This window comes from Carassius carassius, chromosome 40, assembly GCF_963082965.1.
Source record: "Carassius carassius chromosome 40, fCarCar2.1, whole genome shotgun sequence".
NCBI classification, from domain to species: domain Eukaryota; kingdom Metazoa; phylum Chordata; class Actinopteri; order Cypriniformes; family Cyprinidae; genus Carassius; species Carassius carassius.
In genome coordinates this window covers 5,665,001-5,683,560 of record NC_081794.1, presented here as the reverse complement: position 1 = coordinate 5,683,560, position 18,560 = coordinate 5,665,001, and the positions used below count along the sequence as shown (strand labels likewise).

The following is an 18,560-nucleotide window of genomic DNA, read 5'->3' as shown; positions in this document are numbered from 1 at the left end:
TAGGTCTTCCCCAAAACATAATATTAGGTCTCAAAAGCAAATGGGTATTGTTGAATTCAACTCCTCCACAGCTGACAATAAAGACGATGCATTTAAGAGCTACACAGAGCTGAGTTGAACACATGATGCAGTATTATATTTACATATTAATACAGTATTACAAGAATAAGGGTTCAATAGTGCTATGATAGGAACATGAATCGCTAGCTATTGCGAATGTACTAATAAACATAAATTAAAGCAACACTATGTAAATTTTGGCGCTCTAGCGGTTAATAAACAGAGCTGCACGCATCCCGCGGAAGAACATTCTAACCGGATCTACTTCTTCACGCAGGTATGTGTTACTCCGCAGCGGTGACTACCTAAACAGGCTGCAATAGTCCAAAAATGATCACTTATTCTAAATGTACCGTAGTGATTTCTGATAAGACAAAAAGGCGGTTTGATAGATTATTTTATGATGCTCATTATATACATTTTAAACAAAGAAAATGTTACATAGTGTTGCTTTAATGTTTGTGCTTAAGGTATTCAGAGCAACAGTGTAATTGTGACAAATAAATGTATATAAAATGGACATTGAGATATATGTCTTCTTCAAAAATCAGTACATTGTCTTGTTTTCAAGAGCAATATCATAAAAACAAAATACATTTACTTAAAGGAATGAATTAAACTTATGGATAGAGAACTAACATTTTAGCTATAGCAATGGGTTTGCATTAAAAAGGCCTCTGCGATTTTCTTCTTATTTTTTTATAATAGTACCTTCTTCTTTTTCTTCTTCTTATTATAAACATGCAGGACTCTCATTCTATTGACGGCACCCATTCACTGCAGAGTTTTTTTTTACCTCATTAGCCATATTGTTTTAATTTTAATTATACATTTTCATACAGTATCCATACAATTTATGCTTATTAACTACTGAGCAGTTTATAATGAATAGACTGGAGGGCTATTTTTCTGCCAGTCAGAAACAATATAAGAGCTGACTAAGAGTAAACAATGAAATCCATCTGCAGTCTGTATTTTGTCAAAATATCTAGAGAGGGAGAGGAAGGAGACCGAGGGCAGCCAAACATTTCATCCATACAACTCTTCCTCTCTAAATAAAAGATCACATGCATCCAGAGGTTAAATAAGCTAGTGATGCTAAACTAACATTTACTTATAATTTCTCCACTCTAAAAAATGCTGGGTTGTTACATTTCAACTCTGGGTCAAATATGGACTAACCCAGCTGATGAGTTAAATTAATACATTACCTTTTTAACCCAGAAGTTGGGTTAGTCCACATCTGCCCTAAAGTTGTGTAGAAACAATCCATCAAATGTTGTAGTTATTTTACACTAAAGCACAGTATTCTGACATGAGAACAGGTCAAACACGTGTTACCTGCAGTCACCAGAGGGCATCACTGAATCAGGAAGGCAGTTTTCAGCTAAAAGAGATTTCAACATTCAAATATAGTCCCCTGTTAATAAACTGACAATGTGTCGAACATTAAAATATTCATATAAATTGCTTAATATTACTTTCATGCCATCATTTTTTGTGTTGTGCATAAGAAATGTAATTTAATAGACATGATAGAGTGCCTTTTCAATTATGTTTAAAATTGATTTGAAAGGGCGAGCCGTTCTATTTAATTATATTAGGCAGAACATCAGACACACTGCAATATTCTTGGCTTATGAAGATGTACCTGCAAACGCAAACTGTATCACAATAAGTGTGCAATTGGTGACCATGGTAACTGCTGACACGGCTGCTGGTGTTCTCCACTGGTGTGTTTGATGAACTTAGCCCAGTGTTTCAGTCTTTAGTCTAGATGGATTCAAGAGCAAATGATTTTCTATGAAATTGTTCTTTTTTCTCTCTCATTTGTTATAGCCACGAGAGATGCGTGAGTTTGTTGTGTTCAGAAGATTAAAGCCTTTTTACATGTTTACACAAAAATTACAGCTGTTTAATTTTGCCACTAGGCCCTGAGCAAACATAATTTAGTCTGGCTTTTATATGGTGGTGCATCACAGAATTTTGAGCAGGTACAGAACCTTACCAGTGTACATGTAATGAGACCGACACAGCGACCAAAGATTCATTATGTTAGGTCATTTTAAACCACTGTCAACAGAGCCATGGTGTTTTGTCTATATTTGGAAAGCTACTTTGCAGAGAGTGCTCTTGGAGTGTTGCCATGTCCACTTATTATAAGCAATGCTTATTAAGTGTCTCTGGGCTTGTATTTCTGGCTTGGCTCATAAAGTGATCCATTTTATGGAGTTAATAAAGTAGGCAGGTGCAAATTGCTATATTTAGGTATGTGGCTTACATTGAAGATCAGGCAACCCTAATGTACAGTACCCTGCGATTTCTTTCACTTCACTTACAGAGAAAAACACAACTTCTGGTATGTGTTTAAATACATCAACCATTAGTTGTTCAGTTAATTTCTATAGGCTAAATATGGATTTTTTTGGGAGTACAATCGGTTGTAGAACATGGTCTTCACTGCCATAAATTAACTGTGAGAACATGCTCAAGCACTAAAAGAACTGAACCGAATTTAGCCACAGCTCAACCTATCAAAAATGACTGATATCCTCCAACTGGATAGAAGCATAGTCTCAACTCCAACTTCCCAAAATCTGCCGAATGGATCTATTTGGCAGCTAACATCCATGTGTAGTGTATTTTAGCCTTTACGGAACTTCAAATCTTTCCTGGACTCCTTGTTACCAGTTAACCTAGATTAATGCCAGTTAATCAGATCATGTAAAGGAATTATAATAAATGGAACAGATTGTTTATCCTAACATCTTAGTGTAAGGAATCAATAATCTTTACAGTAAATGAATTTAAGAACTCTATTTATTGCTTTTGGTCATTGACAAAATATCCATTAGCTGAGTCACTCTTTAATCACATATTGCATACAAAGTAATCAGATTTATATTAAGGATATTGTAGTAATATCTCAAAGTGAAACAACTTCTGTTCAAAAGAACAGTGAGACTGATGTATCCCAACTGTCCTTTCATTTCATGAAAGCCAATAGGAGGCTCTCCAGTAATGGACATTTAATTTTTTATTGGGGTATTATATATCACTGTAACAACACTGTAATAGATTAATCAAATAGAATGCAACTTCAAAACATCCACTAAATATAAGACTGCACTGTATGTGTTCCCACAGCTCAAATCTGGTGTATCACATTAGTCACAACAATAATAATAATAATAACTTTGATTTAAAAATACCCCATTTTGTGCAGCAAGAATTGTATTGCAAATCTGCTTTCTTAAAATTTACCCCAGCCATAGATTATCACAGCTGTTCTCATGTTTAGAACAACAGCATGATTACAGTTACTGTATAATATTGCTTTTATAATTAATAAACAATAAAATAAATAAAATAATTATAGTTAATAAAACAAGAATTTAAAATTGAACGAATCAAAACTGAATAGTTGATATCTCAATGACAGATCCCCATAACTTTAATATATAACTACATTTCAGAAATTATAGTCAGTTACTTTGTATTTCAGCTCCACCGGTGGTTCTGCCAGTGGAATGAATCGATTGAGTGAATGATTCAATGACTGAAGCTGCATCCGAAATGGGATACTGTGTAGGTATAAATTTGCTTTGAAACTTACTTTGCAAAGTAAGAAAAAAAAGTATGTTCTATAGCATGAATGTTTGTAGAATGAATGAAATTCAGACATAATACAATCTTCATGTTGTCCCTGTCATGTGACCTACGAGTGTCAGTTGTGTTGCTTCACCACCATTCATAAAGGTTGAGTAGTTTTTATCACTGTATATTACTGTCATTTTAACATTTCCATCATATAAGTATTGTCAAATATTAAATGCTTTGCTACTTCCATCTTACTTTGTTCTCTTTAAACATTAAAACTGATGCTACGCAGATCCCAGCTTGTCTCTTTGACTGAATGAATCAGTATTTATTTATTTTTTTTGTTAATCGGTTGATTAAATAATTAAAGGACTCATCCACAAACACAGTAATTTGTCGCCACCTACTGCCATAACCATTTAACCTGCAGAGAAGAGACCTAGAGGCAAAAAAGAGGCAAGGGGAATGGATACAAATGGTGAACAGTTCAATCACTGGAACTTAGTGTTGAATAATGTTAATTATACATACTTTGGCTGTAAATCAAATATTATTGGAGTATATTTAATAAGAAATTATCATTTCTGTCTTTCTACTTCAAATTTTTAATTTTAAAATGTTTCTTTGTAATTATTTATTAAATTTACTCAGTTTTTATGATAACATTATTCACTTCAGCAACTCAGTTACTTTTTTTTGATAATGATTGTTTATTTATTTATGCATGCCATATTGTGCAGTTACAGCATCTACCAGCAGGTTCTCACTGGACTGTTTTAACCAGGCAACTCTTGGCCTCTTCTTTTAGATGAACTTATAACCTACATTTCCAGTATATGAAGGCATAATTTTTTTTTTTTTTTTTTTTTTACTAGGGACCTAACGTCACTTACTTTGCTTTGGTCTGCCAGCTGTTTTCCATGACCTTATTCTTTTGTCAGACCCGACACTCTCTTCACTCTTAGCGGGACAATCTCTCGTTCTGTCTCTCTGTTCATCCAGCCATACATTATTCATGCATTATGTCCACTCGGCAGAACTAATCTGGCCTGCTGGTGATGACTGCACATTAAAATGCACCAAAATGAGCTTATTTTTTCTGTTAGGCCATTGAAGACCTTTTCACAGACCTGAAATGTTGACATGAAAAGTTTGGATATGCATTATCCAACATTTCTGTAGGTTTAGTCTTGAAATGAGTTTGGTAGAGGTAAGACACATACACAGTAAAAAAAATAAAAAATAAACTATCATGGTTTAAAAAATAAAATAAAAATTCACTATTCTACATTTGACAACCTTTCATCAAAGTTGTCCTGTAACCTAAAACCAAAATGCGTTCTTGTCCTAGGACAACTTTGATTAACTTTTTTTTTGATCCACTTCAAATGTTGACAACTGTATTACGTAAGCAGCATACACAGTTTTAAACACTGATAATAATAAGAACCGTTGTTAATAATTGATATTAATTGTGTACCAAATTAGCATTTAAGAATGATTTCTAAATGATCATGTGATACTGAAACTGGTGTAATGGCCATTGCAGGAATAATTACATTACAAAAGAAAAAAAAAATCCTTCTTGGAATCCTTTTCAAAGCAAATGTTTGCAGATGAGTCAACTCCATCAAAGATCCATTCTGGGATGGAGTCAGGTCTTTAATATACTGTACCATGGTATTGCATCTGAATAGTGAAGCATACAGAGAAAGGTGTTTGTAATCTAAAATATAGATTCTAATAGTTATTATAAATGCTGCTTTCCATACAAACATTCGTCAGTCTACGTGTTGGTGGTTGAGATTTTTCTGCAGGATACAATACACACCAGTTGGTGGCGACACTGTCTTTATGAGTGAACCATTGAATCATTCATTCAAACCAATGAGTCGTCTAATATGGAAAGCCATTGTAACATCTTTTTCATGTTACTAGTACTTATTTTTTAGATACTAGTATCTTTTCCATTAAGTACTAGTACTTATTCATTAACTACTAGTGCTTATTTTTTTTGGTACTAGTGCTAATTCTTTAGCTACTAGTGCTTATTCTTTAGGTACTAGTGTTTATTCTTTAGGTACTAATGTATTTTGTAAAGTTACTAGTACTTATTCATTTGATACTAGTACTTAATCATTAGATACTAGGACTTAATCATTAGATACTAGTACTAATTATCAGATACTAATATTTATTTATTAGATACTAGTACTTATTTATTAGATACTAGTACTTATTATCAGATACTAGTATTTATTTATTAAATACTAGTACTTATTCATTAGATACTAGTACTTAATTCAATAGTGACTAGTAACTTTTATATTGTTACTAGTAACAAACTTACATTTTTTGCTGTTGACTTCTATGGGGATCCGTCATTGAGATATCAACTATTCAATTTTGACTAGTATGTATTCCACTAGTGACTAGTACTTATTTTTTATGTACTAGCAGTTATTCATTGGGTACTAGTATGTATTTTTTAGATACTAGTTCTCATTCAGTAAGATACTAGTACCTATTAAATAGATACTAGTACTTATTCATTAGGTCCTAGTGCTTATTTATTAGGTACTAGTGTTTATTTATAAAAAAAACCCACTACTCATTCATTAGATACTAGTACTTATTAAATAGATACTAGTACTTATTTAATAGATACCAGTGAACATTTATTAGATACTAGTATTTATTCGAAATGTTACTAGTATGATTTTTTATTTTACTAGTATTTTTTTTATTTTTTCAATTTAAATAAGAACTAGTAACTAATGAATAAGTTCTAGTATCTAAACAATAAGTACTAGTTTCTAATGAATACAGAATAAAAACAGAATAACTATGAGTCCCTGTTTGTTTTGGAGATATCTTCAACTTCATAAAGAACTAGTGAGAATGTATTTGGAGATATCTTCATTTAAACAGATCATTACATAAACATGAGTACCTCTCCACCATCCAATCAGAGTCCATATGGTAATACAATATGCAGAATAAATGTGCATTAGGATTGCATTTTAAATTTTATTCTTATAAAAATATGCAAGATGGCTTAAAGAGCAGAGATAAAAGCATATATTGTCACAGTCATTGTTTATTTTCATCATGTTTCATCAGTAAAATATCTATCTGCATTTTATTCAGCTACATCTACAGCAGAGGCTGAATTTCCTGGAACTTCATCAATGAGTCTCACTTGTGGAGTTTATTTGCGAGGTTGCCCTCCGGCGATGAGTATGAATGAAAAATAAATGAATTGAATACCCATTATTGCTCACAAATCCCTAATTTGAGGTAAAAATGTTTTTAACATTCAGTGTCTGCAGCACCAGTGTGCCCTGTACAGGACAATCATGTAAAAACATTCGGTGTCTGCAGCACCAGTGTGCCCTGTACAGGACATTAATGTAAAAACATTCAGTGCCTGTAGCACCAGTGTGCCCTGTACAGGACATTAATGTAAAAACATTTAGTGTCTGCAGCACCAGTGTGCCCTGTACAGGACATTGATGTAAAAACATTCAGTGTCTGCAGCACCAGTGTGCCCTGTACAGGACATTAATGTAAAAACATTCAGTGTCTGCAGCACCAGTGTACCCTGTACAGGACATTAATGTAAAAACATTAAGTGTCTGCAGCACCAGTGTGCCCTGTACAGGACATTAATGTAAAAACATTCAGTGTCTCTATCACCAGTGTGCCCTTTACAGAACATTCATGTAAAACATTCAGTGACTGCAGCACCAGTGTGCCCTGTACAGAATATTAATGTAAAAACATTCAGTGTCTGTATCACCAGTGTGCCCTTTACAGAACATTCAACTAAAACATTCAGTGTCTGTAGCCCCAGTGTGCCCTGTACAGGACATTAATGTAAAAATATTCAGTGTTTGTATCACCAGTGTGCCCTGTACAGAACATTCATGTAAAACATTCAGTGTCTGTAGCACCAGTGATATATGCAAAAAAAACAAAAAAAAAATAAAAAAAAAAACAGTTAACACAACCCAGGTATGATATTTATAGGAAAATAACAACTAATAAAATTGGTGTCCTATCTCCATCCTGCCACCAGAGGTCACTCAAAGACCAACAAACACATTAGGCTACTATGTTTATAAAAAAACTGACAAAAATAATTTTTCTATGTGCTTGTATACAAATAATTGTTTCTTTTCTATTTGTTTTTCTCCAAAAAAGTACATCCATCTCTTGTTTCAGTTTCCTGTTTAATCTCTCTCATCATATGTTGCTGGCTCATTAATATTCAACATACGATTACCATATTGGGCAGAAATGCAAATTTAAAAAGTACTAGTATCTATTAAGTTCAGGATATCTCTGGTCTAAAAAGTTACTATTAACTAAAAAATAAGTACTTGTTCAATTTTTTTTTAACAAGAAGTGTATAATTAAATACTAGTCACTATTGGAATAAGTACTAATATCTAATGATTAAGTACTAGTACCTAATGAATAAGTACTAGTAACTTTACAAAAGACACTAGTACCTAAAGAATAAACACTAGTAGCTAAAGAATAAGCACTAGTACCTATTGAATAAGTACCAGTACTTAATGGAAAAGATACTAGTATCTAAAAAATAAGTACTAATAACATGTAAAAAGATACTAGTACGGTTTATAGATTAAATGTTACCCCGGCTTGCCATAGTCTAATCATTCAGTGACGTGATGTGGTGTCCTTAGATGCAAAAGCAAAGCAAAGAAGACAAAGAAACCGGTGATATTGTGTCTAAAAGTTTAAAAGTTTATGCCTTATTTATTCAACTGTTCCATAAACGCAATATCACACTTATAACTGAATTGCGCTGCTACTTTAGAATAGGAATAATTTGAAAATAACTTGCTCAACCTATAATCCAATCTAATATAGAGGCTTTCCTGATATAGAACTCATATTTGAATATGCTTTCTCACTCAGAATATGTATTTCTAGAGGAATAAAAAAGTTCTGCAAACTTATCATACAGGTACATTCATATCCATCCAGTATCTTAGTCTCTGTACATTTAATTTCAAGAGAAAGTATTTAGACTTGTAGATTTCAAATAAATTAACAGATGGTTATATTCATGTCACAGAGCAAGGGTTGATTATGTTCAGCACAATACCATGTTGTTTCACTTCTGTACACCTTTCACCCCTCTGTAATGTACATATGTTCAATAATTCAGTCTTCAAATTTGTATAATATTACCTCTGAAAAGTTAATTTCTTATTGTTGTTGTTATTGTTTACTATTTCAGTTCTCAGAGTTTAGTCTCTCGCTTGGCTGGTCACACGCTCACACATTTCTTCCTGTTCCACAGTACGGGGTCAGGACAGAGTCCCATAATAGCTACCCTGATTCTGCCAGTAGGCATGGGTCATCATCTCTACACGTAAGTCCTAGTGCACCAGATCTGTCAAAACACATCACACCATATCGAAAGCTCGTCCTCTCTGTCTCTCTCTCACACACACAGGGTATTTGGGACTGATCAAGACCAGTTTTTGTAGATATTTTTCGCCGCCTGGCAAGTCAAGCTTGGGACATCAACATGCTCTAAGGCTGAGGCAATCTGTGAGGCTTTCACAAACAACAGCACCAAGTGACCAATCCAATGATACTGAAATCTGTCATCCTTCACTGAGGTAAGACCTTTTCCCAGAGGAAAAAACGATTGTTCAGAAGTTTCTGTTTCTTAGCTTAGGAGTCTTAACCCCATGAAGTCTACTGCATATTTGATACATACATTTCTAAGGCTTGCAAATTATCAACATGATCAAAACTGTGCTGAAAAACATGTTGTATACATTCAATTACATGCCTTCTGTTATCCGCTAGTTTATACCCTTTTCAAGTAAAAAGCCTTTTAGTATAATTTAAAAAATGTCTTTTTGTTGTGAACTCTCTAATGTTCTTTTTTTTTTCTATGAAGTGAATGTAAAAATAAATTCAAAATGAACTGGACTGAAGGAATGTAGGTTTACTTTATTATCCATGAATATTGTTTTTTTAGAAAAATAATGTTATCAAATGTGATACATCATAACATACAACATAAAAATAAGCATTAAATATAGCCTTATTAAGCTATTATTGGGAGACGTATAATGACAAGTGATATTCATTTGTATTTTTTTTAAGTAGTCTGCTATACTATTATAAAAATCTCAATTAATTTAAGATGTCAGAATATCATCTTACTTTCTGTCCATATAAATATCAGCATCTGCACCAAATTTCAAATTTCTACTCAGTAATTAAAAGTCTGAATAAAACGTGTTTTTTTCCCCTCAAGTATGAGTATGAGCCCCATATTCATATCATACTATAGTTACATATTCATTTCATACTATACTTTCATGTCAGCTTTTACATGGATAATGGAGCTTACACAAACTGTAAGAATATAGAGCTATTAATGCACACTATGCATACATTCAGTACTCATTATTATTTACATGAATTATTCACAATCTTTTGGGATGATGTGCTTTTAAGGTATGTGCAGGTACTGAGCTACAAGCATGAGGTTTACGATTCCTTTCTGGTCCTCAAGAGAGAGTCTTGAGATGTGAGGAGAATTCCAAAGAGGATATCTGCGGGATTTTCCCACATCGGCAGGCTGCTCATGATTCTCACTTACACATGCAAAGAAATCCTGAAAGTGTGTCTGTTTTTTTTAATGTATGAGAAAATGAAAATATGTTTTATAACATGTCAAAACATTTTAACATCAGTTCAAAGTAAACCTGCACAAAAATATTGTGAACATCTTCTGATGTGTTAATCTCTGTCCAGTTGTTTAGTGGGAGATGGAGGCTGTGTGTGAAGAGAGTTTGCACAGTTTTTTGGGAGCTGTGCATGTTGATTGGAGGAACCAGTTCTGTGTCACCTCACCCGACATAAGGTAAGATGTAACATACCAATGCAGAAAGAAAGATGAATACAAGTTATATAAAATTTCTTAGACCTGCTTCTACCCACTGACCAGGTCTGCTTTCTTCTCTCATCCTGTAGCTTCACATTCTTACTGACAGAGGAAGACAAACCTCAAATGCCTGAGGTAAAACACTCCACGAGTTCCTTCTAAAACAGCAAATCATCTAATGTCATAAAGCTATTATTTTAATTTGAATTCAAATGTAAGCTTAAAGGGATACTCCTCCCCAAAATGAAAATTTTGTCATTAATCACTTACCCCCATGTCGTTCCAAACCTGTAAAAGCTCCGTTCCTCTTCGGAACACAATTTAAGATATTTTGGATGAAAACTGGGAGGCTTGTGACTGTCCCATTGACTGCCATGTAAATTACACTGTCAAGGTCCAGAAAAGTATGAAAGTCAATGTCAGAATAGTCCATCTGCCATCAGTGGTTCAACCGTAATGTTATGAAGCAACGAGAATCATTTTTGTATGCGAAGAAAACAAAAATAATGACTTTATTCAACAATTCGTCTCCTCTGAGTATCTGAGCATCACCGCAGTGCCTTCTTTGAAAGTATACGCTGATTATATGCTTTATTCTCCCTTATGTCATTCAAAACATATCACATGAAAGGTAATTATTTGAAGAATAGACAGTTTTTCAATGCAGTGAAAGTGAACAAGTAATAGGGCTGTCAATGTTTAAATTGACAAAAAGAAATACAAAAATATGTCATTACGCTTGTCCATATGACTAATGGGCTGTATTCAATTTCTTCTGATGTCATATGATTAATCTGCCTTAGTTCTTACTGGCACATTGACTGTTGATCCAGTTCGCAACACAAGTCAAGTTGGAAGGATGCTTCTCGATGCCCAATAATCCGGTTGCAACGGTTGGTTACCAGCTCATTGGAGGGGAAGATCATTTAATTAGTGAATAATAACTTAAATATCATGTCACCAGAGTTATCATATGACCCAGAAAACATAGAATACACACACGTACTTTAATGATACTTTTGAGGGTTTTGTGTCCCTTCTACAGATTACAGTTCTTATTTATTGTGATTGCATGGAGAAAAATTATCTAAAAATTATCAGTCCCCTTCTTTTGTGTGAGGAAGCCAAATCAAATGTTTAAAAATCTAGTCTGTTTTTGAAGCATTTTTAATGAAAAATTAATGATAAAAAAATTCTGAGGACACTGAAAAAATGGCTGCTTGTTGGGCTTTATTAGGATGCTCAGGTAAATCATCAGATTACGTCAGTGATGTCCATTTTGATGTCTGATTGCATTCCAGGGATATTGTTCTTTTGATTATGATATCCTTATTGGTCAGTGCGTCATATCAGCATGCTTGATCTTTACATAAGTCCATCTTTCTCACACACACCAACACTGTCAGTTTGCTGAGCGTCAGTGGTGCTAGAGGGGGCGTTACCCTTTACACACAACCACTCAATCTACTCCCTCCGGAAAAGAGGGGGATGAGCGGGGAAAAGATGGATGGATCGGAGGAAAGGGGAGGGCAGGAGAGGGGGATGACTCATCCTCTGTGAGAGGAGCAGTGCATCATTGTCTTAACCCACAGAATTTTTTATTTCTTTTAGTAACATTAAAAGGTTCTTGAGGGAACCCAAAATGGATCTTTTATGGCATCTCTGTGAAGAATCTTAATGGACACAGTGTTATACATTAGCAGCAAAATACGTCCTCAAAAAGATAAAAAAAAGCCCTTAAAAATCAATACCTTAGATCAGGGGAGCTGCACAAGATCCCGGGCCCTATGCATAGGCAGTCCTAATGCCCCCCCCCCCCCCCCCCCCGAAAATATATATTCCAGACTTTTCAAGGGGCCCTCTCTTCCTTTGGGGTAATCAGTACTGGTTTTACCCCCAGTCCGGCGCCCCTGCCTAAGATAAATATAGACCGCACATTTCTGACATCAGTATACGTAGGTATATGACCCGTAACATCTCGGAGCTGCACGATTATGCGTGGGCCTGTTTTCTATTTTATGAATAGATGCGGGAGGAGTTATGATGTCATACACACACCTCCAGATGTGGGAAAAGCCTTCATAACAGCCAAGCTAAAATCTGAGAATCCCTCCTCCGTGTATCCCACGCATCCCTCCGCATACACTCGCCCCCCTCTCCTTCCAACTACACATATTCTCATATCAGAGGAACCAGCTTCAGCCTGTCTGCTCAGGGGCTTACTGATGCCAGAAGACCCCCCTTTCTATTCTCTCTCTCTCTCTCTCTTGCTCCTTTTTCGCCACTAAAAGAGTTGCATAAATAATCCATGCTAGATAAAGAACTGCAGCAGAGACGGACGTGATCACAAGCCACGTTCGTGCGCTTACACACACACACTTGGCCACACACAAACACACGCGTGTATCGTGAGCAGGGCTGATGGAGGCAGAGCAGAGGGGCGTGTGAGACTGCAGTGACATCCTTCTTCTCCACTCGACTCGTGCAGAACGATCTTCCTCTTGCGCTCCGCAAGCTGAAGCTGGCATGTTCTGCTTCTGCCTGCAGGGCTCTTTGCTGAAGCTCCAGGCTCTGGAGGGAGACATCAGCCCTTCTTCAGACCCCTCTCCCCAAGAAATTCCTCCCAGCCTGGGATTCAAAAATGAAATCCTGATTCCTTCATGCAATGGCATTGGGCAAGAACACAGCTCACCAGGTAAGAGAGACGGCAGTGCTTTATGGGTATAGCATGTGAGTGCCTGATGGTCAGAATGAATGGTGGGCTGCTGTGTTGCATGAATGAATGATTGTGGTCTGCTGATATGAAAACCCACCGACCAACTAACATGACTGATAGGAGTGCCAGGCTTATTTGTTTATGGGATTTGTGAAGAACATGGCTCTTGTTTTTTGGGCACATGTGAGTCACTTGCCTGAGCTTCTTCACACTGGCATCTATTTAATAAGCAGGCGATGAGATCGCAGGCTCCTCTTCACAGCACGACTTTAACACACGAGCACATGCATAGTTTGGTGAGATATTTTATGTACTACCTCTTGCGTATGTAATTTCACTGATTTTTCTCTGCTCTAAAAGCTAACAAATAATGCTGGAGCTTTTTTCAGAGCAAACTTTACTCTTCTGAGCAGTTACTTTTAACCAGCTGGTGATTTTTGAGCTCTCGTCCTAGAAGAGTAACTCACCTGTAGTATACAGTATGTTCAGGAAATTTTTACAACCACAATATACTGCATATATATATATATATATATATATATATATATATATATATATATATATATATATATATATATATATATACACTTCATTGGCATTTCACACATAGCATTTCAGTGGTTTCAGTCCTACCTGACTGATAGAGTTGAGTATGTGGCCCTGGGGGGAGCCAGGTCGAGGCCTCACACAGTCACATGTGGAGTGCCTCAGGGTTCGGTCCTCGCCCCCCCCCCCCCCTTTTCTCCATTTATATGCATCCCCTGGGCCACATCATAAGCAAGCATGGAGTTGCCTTCCACTGCTATGCTGATGATACTCAGCTCTATGTCAGGTTGGACCCCACATCCCCTACATCATCACTCCCCACTCTAACTGCTTGCCTGGAGGAGACAAAGTCATGGATGACTGACAACTTCCTTCAGCTCCAAAACTGAAGGTCTCCTCATTGGGACCCCACACCAACTCCGATCCTCCACCCTGACCATTTACTCATTTGCTGGCCATGACATTTCTCTCACATCCTCTATAACAAACCTGGGGGTTCGGTTTGACCCCCACCTATCATTTAACACCCACATCCAACATATCTGTAAGACTGCATTCTTTCATCTCCAGAACATCTCCAAACTCCGCCCCTCCCTCTCCTTTTTCCGATTCAGAGAAGCTGGTTCATGCCTTTGTCTCCTCCAGCCTCGACTACTGCAATGCACTCCTCATCGGGATCCCTGGCAGAAGCCTGCAGAGACTGCAGTACATTCAGAACTGTGCTGCCAGGGTTCTGATGAGGGTGCGTAAATCTGAGCACATCACACCCATCCTCCATAAACTTCACTGGCTTCCTGTTAGGTTCAGGATTGAGTACAAGATATGTCTCCTGACCTATCAGTGTGTCTACGGTAGCGCACCAGTGTACCTCCAAGACCTCATCAATAGGCAAAACCCAGCCCGACATCTCCGTTCCTCTGATAGCCACCAACTCCAGGTCCCCAAGTCCAAACTCCGCACTATGGGAGATAGGGCCTTCCAGGTGGCTGCACCTCGACTGTGGAATACCCTCCCCAACCACTTAAGGACGCCACAATCTATTGAGGTTTTTAAAAATAATTTAAAGACTCACTTATTTTGTATTGCATTTTCTTAATATAATTCTGTTTTAATGCTGTTTTTGACAGTTTTTATGTTCAGTTATTTTATCTGTGCACCTGTAGCACTTTGAGATGTGTTCTTCATGTGTAAAGTGCAATATAAATAAAATGTATTATTATTATTATTATTACCTGAAACTATACTGCCACCAACCGCCATCATCGCACCAGTTACTTGGGAAATTAAAACGAGCCCATCAGCAAGAACCACCACCAACTGACTGCCCCCCAACCAAGCATTACATACCTCAAGCTCTTCCCCACAGAGTCATGCAATGTGTTTATACAACTCTAAGTTCAGGTCATCCAGGGATCTCACGCACAATCAACCTGCTACAAAATTCTTTCTGGTGGCCCTCAATGAGTAGAGATGTTACCGCTTTTGTTGAAGAAATGTCAAATTTGTGCCCAATCAAAGACCCCCAAAGAACTGCCCTCCTGCCTGTTACAATCACTACCTATTCCACCTTGCCCCTGGACACATCTATCAATTGACTTCCTCACTAATCTACCTCCGTCTGATGGATTCATTACCATTCTGGTGATCATCAACCGGTTCTCTAAATCACGCCGACTAATACCCCTCAAGTGTCTCCCAACAGTCATGGAAACAGCACAAGCTCTTTTCAACAATGTCTTCAGAATCTATGGCCTACTTGAGGACATAGTTTCTGACAGAGGAACTCAATTCACTTCATGAGTCTGGAAAGCTTTTTGCAAGCAACTTGACAAATGTAAAGCTCACCTCAGGTTACCAACCCTCAGTCTATTGGACAAGTTGAACCACTCAACCAGTAGACTGGAAGATATCTGCAGAGTTATTTTAGCCGGGAACAACATCGGTGGGCAGAATTCCTTCCATGGGCCGAATATGCTCAAAATTCTTTTAAAGGACTAACCCCTTCCAGTGTGTTCTGGGATATCAGCCTTCTCTGTTCCCATGTTCAGGAGAACCTTCATCTTTCCCAAAAGCGGAGGACTGGATCAGGCATAGTGAGAGGGTGTGGGACAGTGCTCACATCCGTCTACAAAGGGCTGTCAGGACACCAGGTTTCCAGGCCAACTGACGATGCCATCCACACCCTCCCTACCAACCAGGACAATGGGTCTGGCTTTCCATGAGGGACCTCAAGCTATGGCTACCTAGCAGGAAGCTAAGCCCCAGGTATGTTGGCCGTTGGGGAGGGCTATGGGCATAAGGACATTCTGGATCCATCACTCATCAAGGAATTCCACTGAGCCATGCCTGACTGACCAGCTCCACAGTAATGCCAGGCCAGCAAAGGGAGCCCTCGCCCGAATATTGACCATCACTGTATGGCCATTGACTTCCTGTATGGCAACCAGAAAGCATGCATCTTGTTGTCAGGTGTACTATTACTTTTCTAACCAGCCAGATTTATGATTTTATTCTTGTAAACAACAACAACAAAAAAGGATGAAAAGCCCCAGGCTTTATCTTAAAAAAAAAAAAGATTATCATAAACCTTTTGGGACAGGCCTTTTTAAACTTGGGGCCACTATGCACTGAGTTTAAAATACCCTAGCAACCACCTTAGCATCTCATAAGTTCCTATATTACAGATACTAATTCATTAGCAAGGGCCATCTATTCTCACTAGTTTATACAGTTAATGAGCTCATTTTTATGGAACAAACATCTCGGTGCAGAAGATACATTTCTGATATAAACACCTTGTCAACTGCATAGGAACTTGCTAGCAACAAGTCACAACACCTAGCAACTGCATAGCATCACAGAAACAAACCACACACAGCATCTTAGCATCCATTTATAAGCACCCTGGCAACCACTCACACATAGCACATTACCAACCACATATCAGACCCCTAGCAACAGGCCAGAACACCTTCAAAACTGTATAACAACTCCTAGCAACTGTCCCTAACACCTAACAAACTCTTTAGCAACACATTAACATTCACTCTGAACATCTTATCAACCATATACAGTAAGTAGACAGCCTAAAGGCCCTTTTGACCGCTGCAGCGGTGTAAAGTGCATTTGCAGCTTTTGACCGCTGAGTGGTGCCTTAACCACAAGTTATCAAACAAGCGCATCACAGCACATTTTCGCAAATAGACGTCAGTTTTGCCTCACTGATGTGTTACAATTGACTGCTCCAGTCACGGAAAATGAAAGAAAAAGACTATAGTTAAAATATTTAATATATTTAATATGTAATATTCAAAGATGAAAGTTTTTTTACTTATGAAGTTATGTGCATTTCTTAGAACGAATTCAAGCAGGATAAATGTCAAGCCTGTGTCTTGACATTATGCCTATATATGCCTATATTTTAATTTATATTTTAAAATTCCTTTAATAAAACAACATGCATTTTTGTTATTCGTTACCTGTCCTTTATTTTGACAGATAACTTCTTGGGAAAAAGACATTTGTCTGTAAACTGATTAAGAAATTGTTGCATGTTTAAATGTGAAGCACTGTATAATTTTGTTCACATTATTTATGCCTAATTAGCCTAAAACAAGAAATAAATAAATTAAACCTGCACGATTTAACTAAATCTTTGAAACGCTAAAGAATGGACGGATTAATAAACCGTCCTCATGATTAAACTCAAGTTCTCTCATTATAATCAACAAATTGCACACGATGTAAAAAAGAGCTTCATTAACTGACATCATAAGTGATTTTAAAGGGAGCCTACTTTACTTGCTTTCAGTGCTGGGCGATAGCATACGTTTTTTTATGTTACGTTTTGAAATTAACTCACTGTAAATCTTTGAATATTTTTTAAAGATGTTACAATGTTATATCATAATGTTATTGTTGTTTTACTTCTTCCTTTTATCTCATTTTACAATTACATTCATTTCGCAATCCGTCCCTTTGCGCCACCTGGCGGTAGTTTCACGAATGGTTTTAACATGCCACTGAATTAAAGTGCGGCGGTACACACGGTGGTAATGCCCAATTAGGCTGTCTAACTACTGTATAAACACCCTGGCAGCCACTTACATAGCAACTCCATAGCAACAGCCCAGAACACCTTTGAAACTGTACAGCAACTCCTAGCAACTGTCCCTAACACTTAACAACTCCGTAGCAACACATTAACATCCACTCACAGCATCTTAGCAACCACATATAAACACCCTGGCAACCACTCACACATTGCACATTGGCAACCACATAGCAATAAACTAGCAACCATGCACAACACTTTGGAATCATGCTGGCAGATTTTACACAGCAAGCACCACTTTTTTTTTCAGTGAATTACACTTTTTAGTTGTATTTAAAATGGATCAGATATTGGATATCAGGCAACTGTGAGAATATCTTCTGTCTTTTCCAGATGAATTGCTCAGTTTGAATCGTAATCTGAGGTTTAGCAGCTCTCAGACACACTGCTTTTATCCCAGCGTGGGACTCTGATCCCTCTCTCTCTGTGTGTGTTCAGACTGTAGGCTGGCAGAGAGTGACTGTAGCAGTGATTTCCAGCAGAGCCCGGGGCCCAGTCGACTCATTCAGCACATCACAGACGACAACAGCCCCCTGCCTTCTCCACGCTGCTCCAGCCTCAGCCAGGGCCAACGCTTC

General features: G+C 37.2%; 1 protein-coding gene across 1 annotated transcript in view; it reads left to right on the top strand.

Moving 5' to 3' along the window:
- The first annotated feature begins 12,766 nt into the window (after positions 1–12,766).
- LOC132122015 (protein FAM13C-like) overlaps positions 12,767–18,560 on the top strand; it is a 10,616-nt gene continuing 4,822 nt past the window's right edge. The window contains exons 1-2 of the mRNA XM_059531815.1: positions 12,767–13,301; positions 18,421–18,560. The exon at positions 18,421–18,560 is cut by the window's right edge and continues 53 nt beyond it. Of these exons, the coding sequence (XP_059387798.1) occupies positions 13,133–13,301; positions 18,421–18,560 (309 nt within the window). The 5' untranslated portion in view covers positions 12,767–13,132. The remainder of the gene's footprint in view (positions 13,302–18,420) is intronic.